The sequence below is a fragment of the Glycine max genome, chromosome 2 (genome assembly GCF_000004515.6).
Source record: "Glycine max cultivar Williams 82 chromosome 2, Glycine_max_v4.0, whole genome shotgun sequence".
Classification (NCBI taxonomy): domain Eukaryota; kingdom Viridiplantae; phylum Streptophyta; class Magnoliopsida; order Fabales; family Fabaceae; genus Glycine; species Glycine max.
Window position 1 is genome coordinate 41,850,682 of NC_016089.4, and position 16,395 is coordinate 41,867,076.

Below are 16,395 nucleotides of genomic sequence, written 5' to 3' on the forward strand. Positions count from 1 at the left end.
ATGGAAGTTGTTCTTCATCCTGATTATGTTGTATATCAGGATAATTATTATACGGGAACAAAGTTATGCTTTTCACAATGTTACATCCAAATCAGTGATTCAACTGCATGTGCAAAGCAAGGGGAAGGGACCTTTGAATGGGCAGTTGATGATCTTATTCATATCGACTGTCTTTTGTTTCCAAAAGTGAGTTTTAAAGTTCTGTTGGAACTTGGAACACTTTTATTTCCAATATTTGTTTTTTTTCTTCTGTGAATTGTAAATTTACTATATTGTGTACTTTATTCAGAGTGGAATGGTAGTAATGAAGCTCTGTGCAGTATCAAGTAATGCAGGTCCATCAATTCATATTAGCTGCACTTCAGGTAAATTTTTATTAATGCAGTTTGTTAATGTAGAATGTATTTCTTCATTATAGCTTGGCTTACTTGGCTTATTAGTTGTAAGTAGAAGTTTATTTGGGTAATTCTTTAGTGTTAAGTTAGCAGTCTTTACAGATAGTTGCTCCTCCTCTTGCTGATTATCCTCATACCCACACTTATGTTAGATATTGAAGAATTGAAGATTGTATTTGTTGATGACAATTGGTCCTTGAGACAAGAACAGATCACATCTCTTAATGGGAAATACTTGGCTATTTGGAATACTGTGTCCGAGTAAGTCATACAATTGTATTTTGTATTTCTGTATTTTTCCTTGGTCAATTACTTATATAAATGGTTTATTTCTGTAATGCAAGTTTTCCGTTTTAGGCTAATGGTTTCCATCTGCTATACATAGATTTCCACTATGAGTCTTGGCAGGATTCAGTTGATTGCAATACTTTTGTATATAAACTTGTGATGCGTGGTTTCATTTTGCCACACTTATTAGATTGAAAATTACATTTAGTTGTGAAAGAGAAAGCCTGGTTTGTGGGGACTGGTGGATTATTATCCTTATGACTTCCCTTCTTTTTTCTTTTTTTTTTTGTTTCTTTGATATTCTAAATTTTAGTTTGCATAATGTCATTTAATTTAACATATTAAACATTTAGTTACGTGTTTTCTTGTAGTATGGATGTGGAAGACGGCAAAAAAATTCCACTTGGACCAAGATGCTACTTCTCAAAGTAAGTAAATTTCAATAACATTGGCTCTGATAATATCCTCTTTAGTATTTTCCATTTTCATATTTCTTTTGCCTTTCCATGGTACATGGTGTTGTTTATTAATCTTATAGCTCATTCTGTTTAATGCATGGTGCTGAGATATTTCATATTTGGCATAGGATTTTGTTAATACTACCTTGATACCTGTTTATCGAAAATGTACGTTGGAGTCCGCGGTTCCTTTTTATGGTATTTAATTTTTCCAAAATCCATTACACTTGAAAAGTAGAATTGAGTATTGTGTATTGTTAATTTTGGGCTAAATTTTATGCATAAATCCTGTAATACTTTTGGTCCTTTTAATATTTAATTATGATTGTTGTGGATGTAAAGTCTCTTAATATCTTGTTTTACCTATTTGATACTATTGCAAATTTGCAATAACCCTCACTTGTTATTACCTTTTCGGTCCAAATATTGTATGATGACTAATTCTTTCATTTTTCATTTGATATCTGAAACAGTTTTCAGGAGTCTTTTGAGAAAGTTGACTATCCAAAAGGGGACCTTAATTCTGTTTGCATAACTAAGAGCGATTTTGATCTTTTAAAACCAGACACATTCATCAATGACACGATTATTGATTTTTACATCCAGTAAGTTCCTATACGTATGTTTTCCTTTGGAACATTACATTTTCTGTTCTCTGTTTTCGTTGAAAATGTTATCCATCTCTTCCTTAAGAATGCTTTGGAATAATTGTTTCACTTTTTTTTGTTCTCTTTGTTTGCATTTAGTTATTAAATTTTTATCTGTATCTTTTGCCTTTTAATTTTGGTGGTTAAAATATTTTTTTCTTTGTTAAACCTATAAGCATTCATACGATATTCATAAATGCATTTTACAAATGAAAATAAATAACCATATGTGTAGCCACACATGTGTAACCATAACATAATGGCCTTCCATTTCCAAATGTTATTATGTTAAAGGTGTAGAAAATATTAAACAGAAAAATTTGGATTCTGATTCATATTGTTCCCATAAAAGAGGGGTATAACAATTTCAAAAATCTCAATTTTTGGCAGATATCTGAAGAGCAAGATACAAAAGGAGGAAAGTCACAGATACCATTTTTTTAATAGTTTTTTCTTTCGGAAGCTTGTTGATATGGACAGAAATCCATCCAGTGCTTCGGATGGAAAAGCAGCATTTCAACGTGTTCGTAGATGGACAAGAAAAGTTAATTTATTCGAAAAGGATTATATTTTTATACCTGTGAATTTCAAGTAAGAGACTATCAAACCTTTGCCTCTCTGTATTGTTTGTTTTGGAGGTTCATCAATAATAAGTTTTTTTTTTTCCTATAATGACAGGCTTCACTGGAGTTTAATCGTGATTTGTCATCCTGGTGAAGTGGTTAAATTTAATGGTGAGTTATTTCCTTACTAAATTCCTTCCTTGTAGAATGTCTGTATTCTCAAAGATTATGTTATGATGCATATTTCAGATAAAGAGCCGGACAAGGCACTTAAGGTACCCTGTGTATTGCATATGGATTCTATGAGAGGATATCATAGTGATCTGAAAAACATTTTTCAAAGGTATTTTTGAACTTCTCAGCTATACACTTCCATTCCTCCCTTCCTTCTCTTGTTCTTGTTCTCAAAAAAGGCAAAAATGTATAGTGGTGAATTTCATAATTTAAGACTTCTAAAGATTATGGAGGAAATGATTACATGGTAATTAGGATATTCAAAATTTTTGTAAAGCTTCACACTGAAACTTATAAGTTGTAGCGTTATATGATTAAGGTTCTTTAGCTTTCTCATTTAAATTCAGCTTGAACTTTGAACTTCTTTTGTTTCTCTTATTCTAATCTTTGATTTTAGATTTTAAAAAATATATGAAAAGAAGCAATACCAAAACTCCTGTGCCTACATAGTATACGCATTCACATGTTCTGTTTCTTTTGTAGCAGTCTGTTTTCTGTTAACATAACTTACTTCAATTGCTCCACATATTATTGCCTATTATCTATGTTTGTTCTATTGAATATTTCTTTTTTGATAGCCAGCCTTTTTGTATTCTTGCTTTAAAAGATTATTTCAGTGAGTGATACATTGACTCATCAATTGGCAGTTATTTGTGGGAAGAATGGAAAGAGAGGCAGAAGGATACATGTGGAGAAGACCTTTCATCAAGATTCTTGAATATGCATTTTCTCTCAGTCCCGGTATTACATGCTAACATTTTCATGACTTTCTCATTAGAAACGCTGAAATGATCATCTTTAAAAGATTTCTTACTATTAATTGTGAGTATTTCTCTTCTTGATGAATGCTTTTACTGATGTTTTTGTGACTGAATGTCCTTGACAGTCGCCGCAACAAGATAACATGTTTGATTGTGGTCTCTTTCTACTTCACTGTATTGAGCTCTTCCTGGATGAAGCTCCATTTAATTTCAACCCCTTCAAACTAACCAAGTTCTCCAACTTTGTAAGTGGTATTCTCAGCTTCAACTTATTTTATAAAAAAATTATACTTTGTCTTGATTTTTTTATAAATTAAATATTGTTTCTCTGTCAACTATTTTAGTTCCTCACCTAGTCAATATATTATGTCATAAAATTTTAAGAATAACTAGTAAATTCCACAGTGATTCATATTGTTTCTTATATGGATTAAAATTTAACCTATCATAACTTGAAAATTTTCTAGCTCAATTTGGACTGGTTTCATCCTGTGGAAGTTTCTCTCAAGCGACCTTTTATCCAGAGGTTAATCTTTGAACTTGCGGAAAACGAAAACCACAGTTTGCATGAAGGTTTTCCCTCTGACTACAATGAAGACCATCGCTATTCAGAAAATAATAAGAACAGAACTAACAGTCTTCGTCCTGAAGTCAATGGGGACTCATCACTTTCCCATTCTGTCCAGGGAAAGCAATTCACTCTATTGTCAGCACCATCCCCTTTGGATCCTCAATCTTTTAACCCGTCAGACATGGTTCTTAAGGAGCATTTTAAACCGGGGACTATGGCTGGAACTTCGCGGGGACATTGCCAATCTTTGGACCAGCAATCATCTGATCATTATCTCAATGGTTCAATTTTTTCAACGAAGGTATCTACTTGGGTTTTTGTCTGCACTTGCATGTCTTGTGAGTTTTTTTTCTTTCTAACTTTCCTTGGAGCATGCAGCTTCATCTTCCTACATATTTTGTGGGATATAGCATGTCTCATTGGTTTTGAATCCTCATGCTTCTGTAAACTTCTGTGATTCTAGTAGTTGATACTTGCACTAAACATCTAACTTAAATTTGTCATAGCCATGATTATCATTAGGATCATATTTTAATTTATCCAAGTATAATAACAAAACTTTATGATGGATCTAGTACAAATGGTGTTATTAGTCTACAAGTGACTATGAAAAATGTTTTATGCTATTATTTGTAGATCAAATTCTTTACAAGCTACATTTTTTCATCCATACATTTTAATGGTGATGCCAGTGATCATTTGAACATTTCACATCAAAGTGCCAATGTCTAGTTGTTTGGATTCAATAGAATGATCCCACGCACGTTTTTTTTTTTTGTTTTTTTTGTCAATAGAACTATCACCAATAGGGGCTTTGTGCTAATAAAACTAACCACATGAGGGAAAATGACAGAGTAGAAAGTCATGGTGACTTAACTAATTTCCTTGTTCTGTTTTCTGTATTTTCACAGGATGGCACTGATCTCAATGAGGAGCTCATGCATATAATGGCAAATCCCAACTTTCAGCAAGTTTCACCACAATCATTTTCATTGACATACTTAACTGGGGGTTGTGAGACGGAGATTTCTCACGGACCAAGAATCGGTATACAATCAGAGCATGACAAGATTGAGTCATTTATAGCTACACCAAGTTGTGCATCAGGTGACTCGGACATAGAGATCATTGAAAATTTCCCAACTAGAAATGAAACAAGATCATCTTATGAAGATGAACGAGGTGAAAACAATAATACAGCCATAGAAAACTACATTGAGCAAGTTTCAGATATTCCTGGTTCTCTCATGGAAAATTCTCAATGGCCAAATACAAATTGTGTTGGCCACAACAATGGAGATCAACATTTGTCTTATATACAGTCAGAGCACAGCAAGACTAAGCCGTCTCAAGCTACATCAACTTGTGCATATGCTTCAGACGACATAGCGATGATTGGAAACTTCCCAATTATAAATGAAACAAGATCACCCTATGAAGATGAACAAGGTGAAAAAAATAATACAGCCATAGAAGACTACTTTGAGCATTTTCCAGAAATTCCTGATTCTCACATGGAATTTTCTCAATGGCCAAATACATCGACTTATGCATCCGCTAATCCAGACAACATAGCTATCACTGAAAGTTTCCCAATTAGAAATGAAACAGGATTATCTTATGATGACCAAAGAGCTGAATACAATAATGCAGCCATGGAAAACTTCTTCGAGCATCTTCCAGAAATTCCTGATTCTCTCGTGGAATTTTCTCAAAGGTCAAATCCGATGTGTGTCAGCGACAACAATGGAGATCAAGGCTTGTATTGTCAAGAGACACCAGCAATGCAAATGGATCAAGTTTCTAATGCATTAGATGACAAATTCACATGTGATGATGATGATCTTGTGATAATTGACAGCATGGAACCTGATCATTGGAAGAATCAACCTATTAAAAAGAGGCGGATGCTAAGGTGAAGTGATGGACTACTCCTGAAAGAATCCAATTTGTACATGGTTGTGTTGTCTTCATATAATTTTGAATGATTTATAGGTTCTGCTTTGCCAACATTTGAATAGTTTTGTTGTTCAACATGACATTTCTATAGCTTACGGCCATTTGGTTGGCCGAATTCGTTCGCCCATTCTTTTTGGCTTTCTTTCTATAGAAAAAATTAGATTATGTCATGTAAAACAGTTTCTTCTATGGTAATTATGCTTTTGCCTTTTCAGATTTTCATTTGCGTGGGGTGTATAAGGCTAGAAGTTAGTTCACCTAGCAAGCCTACTTTATGGTTGATATTTTTGCTTAATAATTTACAAGTACCTTTTGGGAGTGTGAATAATTTACTGGTATTTAAACCCATATAATACATGTTTATTTTAAGCAACTAAAATTTATAATAAATATTTATTTTAAATATATATATATATATATATATATATATATATATATATATATATATATATATATATATATATATTATAATTAAAAACTACAATAAACAAATTTTTAATATCTAATTATATTTTAGATTTATAATAAATAATTTATATTGTGTTATAAGGTTATTTTTAATTATTGATATTTAAAAATATTAAAATAAAATTTAATTTAAAAATAAAAGATGAAATAGATAAATTGAAAGAGAAAAGATGTGAAGCAAATTTTCTAAGAATGTTATCCTTAAAAAAAAAAAAACTATCTTAAAAGGTTTTCTTTGAAGATAGTTCTTAAATGATCAAATTCAATATAACTTTCCTACATAAATTGTTATAGGAGAAAAAGGATTATATATTAGTAGTATAAAAAGTTTTACATTATCATTCAATCGTAATTCATCATCTATGATAAAATTATTAATTTTTATTTTAATTACTTTAAAGGTTATATAAACGATAATTTGCGACAGAATGATATTGTAAACGTATTTTACACTATTGATGCATGGTCATTAAACTATTGTTATATTTTTTTTTCTTTTAAATTTCATTTTTTTTGTTACCTTTTAAATTCCATTTAACATTTTAGATGAGTAAAAATGTTGTATAAAAATATAATATTTATTAGAGAATGGTAATGTTAATTAAGAAGAATTTAATGTAGTATGTATATTTGTATTTGATTTATTTTTTGTTTGACAAGGTTATATTTCAACTGAATATAATTATAAGAACAAAGACGTTATTTAGTTAGAAATTTAACACGTGTTGATTTGTGTCTAGAAGCATGAAAAAAAAATGTTGGGTTTTTTTTCTAGCATCTAACGGTACTACGAGAGATGCTTCTCACTTGTTGAGACATTGTAATCTAGAAAATTATTGAAGATTTGATATTGATTCAATATTAATTTATATTTTTTAAAAATTGTTTCGCCAATGATACGATTATTGATTCTTATATCAAGTAAGTTCCGATAAGTATGACTTCATCTCGAACATTGCATTCTTTAATAGTCATATATATCTTGGTAAAAAAAAAAAAAAAATATATATATATATATATATATATATATATATATATATATATAAAATGTTATATCGGTGTAATTTAAAAAAAAATCACTAATTTTCAGCCAATGATCATAATCTAATCTGATGGCTCTAATTTTGGATCTTCTCTTGATATATGTACATTAATCAAATTAATTTTAAAAATATTTAATAAAAAATTAAATATAATTATATTAAAATTGAGAAAGATAATTAATTAATTTTTAATTGAGAAGTTGTTATCTTAATACTACTAGAATAATAGGATTTCATGATGCTCCATTGATGAATAAAATGCGGTCACAATATCATAATTAAAATTAAATGGGTGACGTCGGTTTTAACAAAGCCGTCTTTATTCATTCTTTTTTCATTTTGCTTCGTCCATCAATCTCTCTCTACCGACGGGGAAGACATCTTTGGTTTGGAGGAGCAACAATGGTGCCACCTTTAGAGGCTCCACACGAAGGGAGTGCCCTAGAACCCACCATCGAAGGAGGAGGACTCGTCATTGCTATTGTCATCCTCCGCCCTCAGATGTGTTGTCTTGCGGCTCTCTCACGGCGGCGAGATCTCCGCCAACGAAAACTGCTTGTTCAAGGTGTCACGGAAGGCAATGGGTGAAGAGGATGTTGACGCGCGTGAGCTACGATGGCGGATGATGGGGTGGTTCTGGGAGGATCTTGGATCTATGAGTCTTGGAGGTCCTCCGTCGTGTTAACGCTGGCGTGGTCGGAGCCAGGTGTCAGAGGGCTGCTACAGCTGGCGGCGAATACATAGCCACTGTGGAGGAAGATAGGGGTGTTGGTGGAGGATTTGGCGTCACTGCCATCACTCAACATGGCGGCGGAGAAGTGAATCAAGGGGCTAGTGATGAAGGTCGGAGAGAATATTTTCAATTTCATACAATTGTTTTGCGGCGTGAGCGGGTCGAAGCTAGTTGTTCTAATGAGATTGATGGTTGACACTTCAATTAGGATGTAATTTCCTTGTTACAATTGAGAAAGTACTTCTGGTGTCTTTATTGAATAGAATAAATCTACAAGTGACCATGTTTATTTTGTGAGGGGATAAATGAGAGTATAGTTGCAAATGGGTTAGTTATGTTTCCAGTACTATATGTTATTTTTTCATAAATCCAAATTGAAAATTAATGATTTTTCTTTTTTATTGATTCATTTAATTCCCATTTTGTTGTCGGCCATTGCAAATGGGTTAGCCCAGTCCTTATGCTCTTTACTCCAGAAAAAATACATGAATGTTTAACATGCTTTTATTCAATTTCTGCATATATTTCTTTTGCAAAATGTTGTTTGCTGATAACTTTTGTTCATTGTGTTCAGCTGGCACACTCTCATGAGAATGATAGCTCCTAAATTATAGAAGGTCCTTGTGATCCTATTCCGCCACATTCCTTGCATGCCTTTCATCGTGTATCTGAAGCAGATGAACTTAATATGGTAAGGCATTATATCAGTTACTATATTTCAATCTTCTATTAAATCTGGTTCACATTGTAATTTGGGAACTTCAACGAAAAGATACCTTCATTTTTTGCTTTTTTGCCATGACATGTTCAATTTCTTATACTACTAACACACTTTTAAACATTATTTTGAACATACTCCCTATTATTGGGTGAATTCCATCTGGGTCCCACTAAATAGAGATTATTACCATTGGGGGTGAGGGGAGACTAAAGTAAGTAGAACAAAATCTTCAGTAGATTTTATTGGCACTACTACAAAAAACACAATCTACATCGGTTATTTTGAACATATTACGTCAGTTACGCGATGTCGTTGTAGCCTATGTCATAAAAAAACTAATGCGTCTATGACGACGGTTAAGCACGACCGTTTTAGAATATACTACATTCTAAGGCGAGTACATTCTAAGGCGGTTATCCGTACAACCGTCTTAGAATGCAATTTTTTAAAAAAAAAATCATTTTTTTAAATCTCATTTGTTTTTTTTAGGCCAATTCTGTATACAAAGTAAATATTAAGGCTATCAAGTATGAGTGAAACACATCAAAATAAAACATTTTCACCAAAATTGCAATTAAGGCAAGTAAATACTAATTAAGGCTATCAAGTAAGTGCTGCAAGATGGGCCAAAAATGTTTGTACCACAATGCCTTCAAAATTTTGCCCACTGAATACAATGCCAAAACATATTCTAGTCACCACCCTTAAACAATATGGGTAGAACTTTGTTAAATCAAGTGTTAAAGGAAGGCACAACATATCAGAAAAATTATGCTAGTGTCAATTCTAATTATCTAACAAAGCTTTTGTAAAGTCCTAGAACTTGCAAATAAAGAAAGCAACCATACTTGTATCCTGAACTTGTATGCACAAGAATGATGCGGGATTTGTTTTCAATAATAGGTCGCAACTCTCTTCGTTCTGCTTCCAAAAATAAGTGACGGTGAAACTGATCCTGAAACAGAAACAGAGATTTAAAATATAAGCATTATAAACATCTCTATATCAAAATCCCGTCTGCACTTACGCACGTACAAATGTTAAAGATAATTTTTTTTAATTATTAATAAATAATAATACATACATGCAAACACAGTGGCACTTACCTTTGTAAATCTTGGACTTGCAATTACAGCACAATGAACCACGTTGAAATCTATATGTTTCAAGAAAGCCTGAAAAGATTGGTAGAACCAATATATTTGTAAACGTCCCTTTTATGCTTTCATTTGATAAAAGTAAAAATATAATATTATTAAAGATAATAAAGAAAGACTACAACAAAGATCACGATATGTCTTCTAGAGTAAGAAGCAAAGAAACATAGAAAACACAATTTCATTTATACAATAAGGACATATTTGGTACAGAGGCATCCTCATCCAGGCCCAATAAGGACATATTTGGTGCAGAGAATAAATGCTAAAGATAAGAAATCAAAGTCCTTGCGCCGAATTTACCATCAAAACATTTTGAAAGAACTTATCCAAAGCCTACAAAAGGGAGGAGGACTTTAATTTCCAATTTGAGCTTGACGCGTTCTGCTTCCCGTCCGCCATTAGTAGCTTCTCTTAGAACCTTCCTATTACAATGAAAATTGAAAATTAAAAAAATGAGATTGAAGGATGGAAGGAAGCGAGAATTAAGAGAAAGAGTATCTAACAGTAGCAGTCACAAGACAGCTTTCTCAGGCCCAATCCTTTTGCAAGTAATAACAGCTTGTGGCCCAAGATAGAAAAAACAATAATTATATTTTTTTTCCTAGACTATATATATTTTTCATTAGTCGAGTCAAATCCAATTTTAAAAATCTTATATTAATTGATCTTCAAGTTTGATGGTTAATTATATATAAAAAAATTATCATCTTATTTATTTTCAAAAAAATTTCCAGCCAAAAAAGGTTGTGTTAATGAAACAAATTAAAAATAAAATAATAATTATGTAATCAAAAAGAAAAAAAAAACTAATAAACATACCTTTTTATATGTTTAGTTTTCAATTTAAAAAAGAAAATATCTTAAAAACATTGATTCTCAAATCTAAAGAAAACTTACTCATGTATATTTCACATCAATGCAAATTCATTTTGATCCATAAGTGACATAAAAATGATTTAATCTATTTACTTTGTTAATTAGTGGTGCATGTGAAAATTAAAAAAAAACAAAAGAAACATTTAGAGAAATTAAAACAAACATATTTTACTCGATTAATAATCACGCCAACATGGATTAACTCCGCACCTGCAGCTAATCAGAGACGGCAAAACCAACTTCTTTTAGTAGTAGGTAGTCAATCGCAAGAAAGTTGCTTATGGATATAAAAGAAGAAAGAAATTATACCAACCAATAAAAGGAACTCACAGCTTTAGCTCTTGATGACATTGTATTTATGTTCAACTAACAGCTTCAGCTTTTTATGACGTTGTATTAAAGTTTCCACTTATATAACTTTAATTCTTACTATTTATTACTGTTACTCGTCATTCTTCTAAAAAGTTATATTTCAGAACACGAGTTTGTTTGTTTTTTTATCAGCCGACCATTATTAATTGATAATTTTTGTTAGAATATTGATAGAAGATTCGAATAAAGAGTGTCTCTCCTTTTTCCTTCCATCCTTAATTATAAACTTCTTTCAAACTCGGAATTTTTAGTAAACTGGGGTGTTTTTGAGAAAGTTGGCTTCATAACAATTCCAACCCTCGCACATACATACATAATATAGAAGATGAATAAATTGCATATTAGGGGGATTGAATGAAATGTCGTAGATGAAGAGGAAATTAAAGGCATTATTTGGGAACAAAATCTTTAGAAAGGTGTGAAAGATATAACTCATACTAAGCTTATAGCAACCAGCCAATCAAAAATTTACCCTTAAGATCCTGGACTTGATTGTATAGTTTGCGATTTTCCTCAAGAACTTTGTGATATCCAGAAGTTGCATGAGCTAATTAAGCTATGAACATGCCTGCCTATAAAGAAGAATAGGAAATCAAATAGGATGCAGCACCCCATCCACTAATGGTGATGCAAAGTAGAATGGAATGAAACAATATAGCAAAGAACTTAAATAAATTAATCATAAGCAAAATATTACCTAGATTGGAGAACTCCTCATGAAACTTCATTTGCAAGAACTGCATACTAGCTTTGGTGGTGTGAATTGTATGTTTTAGTTCCTATAAAAACACAAGAGGTAATATTTTACTAATAAATAAAAAATTGCAAAGTTAAAAAGATTAATATTATCTTAGTTGCTCCCTACTTGAATATCTCTTTGCTGATTAAAGAGCATTTGCTGCTTCAGAAGTTGTCTTTTCGATTCCACATCATCAACATGGTTTTTATGGAGGAATCCTTCTTTCTTTGTTACCATAGGAATCTTGTTATCCATCTAGTGAATCAAAAAATTGATGAGTATAAGCATTTTCAAGTTTCATGAAGGTCATGGAATATGTTAAGCTTGAGGCCAGTTCTATTACCTTTTTATCTGCCATAACAAACTTTGATGCAAATCCATTGCCTTGGGACACAACACCTCTTGAAATTTTTATCTGTAAGTTACATGATAAATAAATAACAATCTGACCTAAACCATTAATACAATAGAGCTCTCAGCTTTCTAGAACCTCCATATCTATCACAGAGACTCCTCAAAGTAAGAAACAATCTACCAAACACAAACCTTCATCACTAAATTATACTATTTGACGCAAACATAAATGCCAGTCACTAAAAACATAAATTTCCCAGACAAGCATAGTGACCACAATAGATTCTTACTTCATCCAAATGTACAACAATAATCATACTAAAAGTACTTCACTTTCTATTCGCAACAAGACAATTGGAAGCCTTATTAAAAAACTCAGAGTTCTATAGTTATAAGACCAAACACATGGTAGGCACATCGCTCAAGTTTACCAATAGAAAATTTAGAAAGTAGTGATCTCGAATGCCACATTGCCGAAATTGTTCCAATTGAGAGAAAAGGGGCGAAAGCAAAAGCAATGAAGTTTGAAACTTTAAATCGAACCACAACCAATGAAGGATCCCAGAAATGTGCATGTTAAGTAAAACAAAAGGGTTGAAAGCTGAAAACCTGTTGAGTAGAGTCTCCACCACGTGAATGAAAATTGTGCAGCGAAAGGAAGCGATGGTTGTGGTCTTCAATGGACAGAAACCACCGACATGAGTTGAAGCTGCCTCTGAGGTTTCTTGATATTTGAGAAAACAACATCGTATTCGATGAAGACTCTGAGGCGACGATGGAGAAGTGGGATTAGTAGGAGCCGTCAAAAGACTCAGAAGAGTATGACCATGATATCATCATCAATCATCCATTATGTTAGCATCCATTTAGTGCGAAGGACAATGAAAAAATAAAATTACTAAAAAATAGAAGAAAAAAAATGTTATAATTATGCCATCAACTCAAACTAGAAAAGATGATACCAAAATGTTTAGCTTTTATCCTTTAAATTATTAAAAGAAATTGTCTTGTTGTGTAAGTGTTATGAAGACATTATTATTGCATAGTAACCAAGAAAATAGTGCACAAGATTAATTTAGAGAAAAAAAATCTAAGAAATTATCAAGGATCATGAAGCAGCAAATACCTGGGGTCTGAAGAGGGATACAGAAGCCAAACCCATCCATGAATGTAGGCTATAGAAATTTGCCACAATCCCATCCTTTCCCTGGAATTTTCTCCAAATCCAAAAGATCCCAGAAGCTAAAGCCACCCCTTGAAGCCACAAATGCACCAATTTCTTCAACCCCCTTCATCCAGGTAACCATCTATGCACCAAAATTATTGCAAAAAACAAATTAATCAATCAATGGACACTATGATCAAGTACATTTTTTACTCTAATTTATCTCATTTCTGTACACTAATCTAAGCCACCTTCTTTTTAGCAGAAAAATCAAACAAAATTAAATTAAGCTACCTTCTCCATTTAAGAGGATAAAGCCATAACTTTTTACTAGTAGAAATGTGTAAATAAATTACCTTCAATAGCTTCATAATATCTTTCTTCTACTAGAGATGAATTGGTTATTGAACTTGGAGCATGATGGCGATTCCTTAGTAGGGGAAACCAATCTTCCATCTGCTGAAGCATCCCCAAACCCAGCACTTGAATTCATTCTATCTTCCCCAATGTCCTCTTTTGGTGCCTCTAATGATGGACAAACATGATAATCCACATCATCATGTTGCTCAATCTAAATCCTGCTTAACTCTTTAGTTGAATTATTTGGAACAAGGGTGGAAGAATTGCCATTGTTTTCCATTTTCTTCTTCTATGTGATAAAAATGCCAATGAAAAAAGTCAAAAATAAAAATAAAAAGAAAAGAAAAGAAAAAGGAAGAACAATCACATAAAACAAAAAATCTCCCAATAATGAAACCCACCACCATCATCAGAGGGATAGACGCTTGCTTCAAACTTTTTAGAAGACTCGTGGCTCTTCGAAGTCTTTAAACCATACAAAAGCTTAGCTATCTCAATCTCGAGGTCTGACGAAGATGATTTTGATGTCTTAGAAACAACTTCAATCTCTTTCTACAACATAATAACAAACACCTCAGAACTTAGTCTGAAGATACAAACAAAATTCTTTTAAAAAACTTGAAACAAAATCTCACACACACCATCTTCTTCCTAAGAGAAACATTCGAAGAAGAAGGTGAGGCCGGTTCAACACTGTGTCCTCCGGGGGAATTCGACCGCTGCTAGAAATTCAACTCCTCCCAAAAAAAAATCACAGATGCTGCACAAAACACATCAAAAACCAAAAAAAATAAAACAAAGTAAAAGTTAGTTACTGGAAAAACAAAAATGGAAGTAGAAAAAGGAAAACAAAGAGGATTCATATCGTTGCAAACCTCAACGAGCCTTTCTCGGAACGGTCACGTCGATCATCTCATCTGTTATCTTGAACGGCAGAGGTTTCACCGGCATGAAGCTCCAGTGATGGTTGTGATCGGAGGCGAACGACAATGTCATATAATTAGCGGAACGAATCTTAGAAACGCCATCATCCACAACGTCAATGTCTTGTTCGTTTCTGACACTCTCTTCAGTGCTTTGCGAGTGAGAGCCTCTCCTCCTCTTGATCCTGTTCGCCGAATCCTTATCCCTATCTCAATTCCTTCCTCTCTTACTCGCACCTTCTCTCAACTCCACAACACCTTCCTCTGTCACGGAACAAAAATCGTGTAAGAAGGAAAAGGGTTGGTGGTGGGGGTTTTGGAGGCGTTGCTTGAATGGGAAAGAGGGTGGCAGAAGGAGAAGAGAGAGGTGTTGCTTGAATGGGTTGCGCGCGACACAAAGGTTATATAGCTAGGGTTTTTTTCCAGAATTACAACGATTTTTAATTAAAACCCGTTGTTAAGTTTATTAAATATATCATTCTAAGGCGGTTTTCAATAACCGTCTTAGAATGTGCGTCGTAAAATACATTTTTTATTATAATAATTACAAAAATGTCACCGTTTTACTTTCTAAGGCGGTTCCCAGAGAACCGTTGTAGAATAGGTGTCATAAAAAATTAAATTTGTAGTAGTGTGGGTTTCCTTTTTGGTTTTGATATTTTGAGTTCAATTATTGAAACTGAGGGTTGATAGTAGTTCTCTTAAAAGAATTTTTGTGAAACTTTCTATTTTAATTTTGACATTTAAAAAGGTTGTTGCTAACTGCTTTTCAGGAAGGTTATCACATGTTGTGAGGGATTTTGGAATCATTTCAATATGGGTAAGTAAGAATAGAATAGTTTCATGGGTTCTTCTGTCACTAAACTTTATGCTATGGGATCCATTTTCCACTTATGGAAGAATACTATCCGGTTGCCACTTTGTTAATTGGTTTGTTTCCAATCCTATGATCTCTTATAGGTAAGGTAATAGCAAATGACAACAATGTAAGTTCCTATATAAATTTTCACAGAAAACTTGCACTTTAAACATAAGCTGAAGAAATGTGACATGTGTACTAATACATTATGCAAGTCTGTCTATTAAGTTATTCATTGATTACCAACATCATTACTATTTCTCTTTTTTAGCTTTATCACTTTTATCTTTTCTTAGAATGTTTTGGATGTTACATTATATTGGATTATAATTTTATTTTTCATGAATAAGTCTTGTAAATTCGTAAAAGTTCACACCTACAATATGTTGTAGAGTTGAATATTTTAAATCTACTTGCTAACCCTTGGAAGTCTATAATTGATGCTCTGATTATGTATTATTAAGCCATCTTCATTCTATATATTTTAATTTTTACTATTTTTTCTTATAGGTGTTAACTCTGGAGTATGTTGAGTTTTCTAAATTCCCAAGCTTCTTTTTATCCATGTACTTGATAATTTTTTAGTGCATCACTTAGAAAATTCAAGAGAATAAAATGTAAATTGATTTATTCAAGCTATTTTCATGAATACATTAAAATACTTATAATATTTACTACTTGTGTATTAAGCCACAAATCAAGTAGTCATTATTGGATTTGTTTACCCATTGCAATTATACAAGTAC

At 32.5% G+C, this 16,395-nt stretch overlaps 1 protein-coding gene across 1 annotated transcript; it reads left to right on the forward strand.

Moving 5' to 3' along the window:
• LOC102664785 (probable ubiquitin-like-specific protease 2B) lies at window positions 1-5,836 on the forward strand. The gene is given in 11 exon segments (XM_041013283.1): window positions 1-186; window positions 290-365; window positions 548-656; window positions 1,055-1,134; window positions 1,596-1,746; window positions 2,179-2,379; window positions 2,467-2,694; window positions 3,233-3,326; window positions 3,472-3,591; window positions 3,814-4,218; window positions 4,829-5,836. Coding segments are annotated over 11 exon segments (2,658 nt in total).
• The last annotated feature ends 10,559 nt before the right edge of the window (window positions 5,837-16,395 follow it).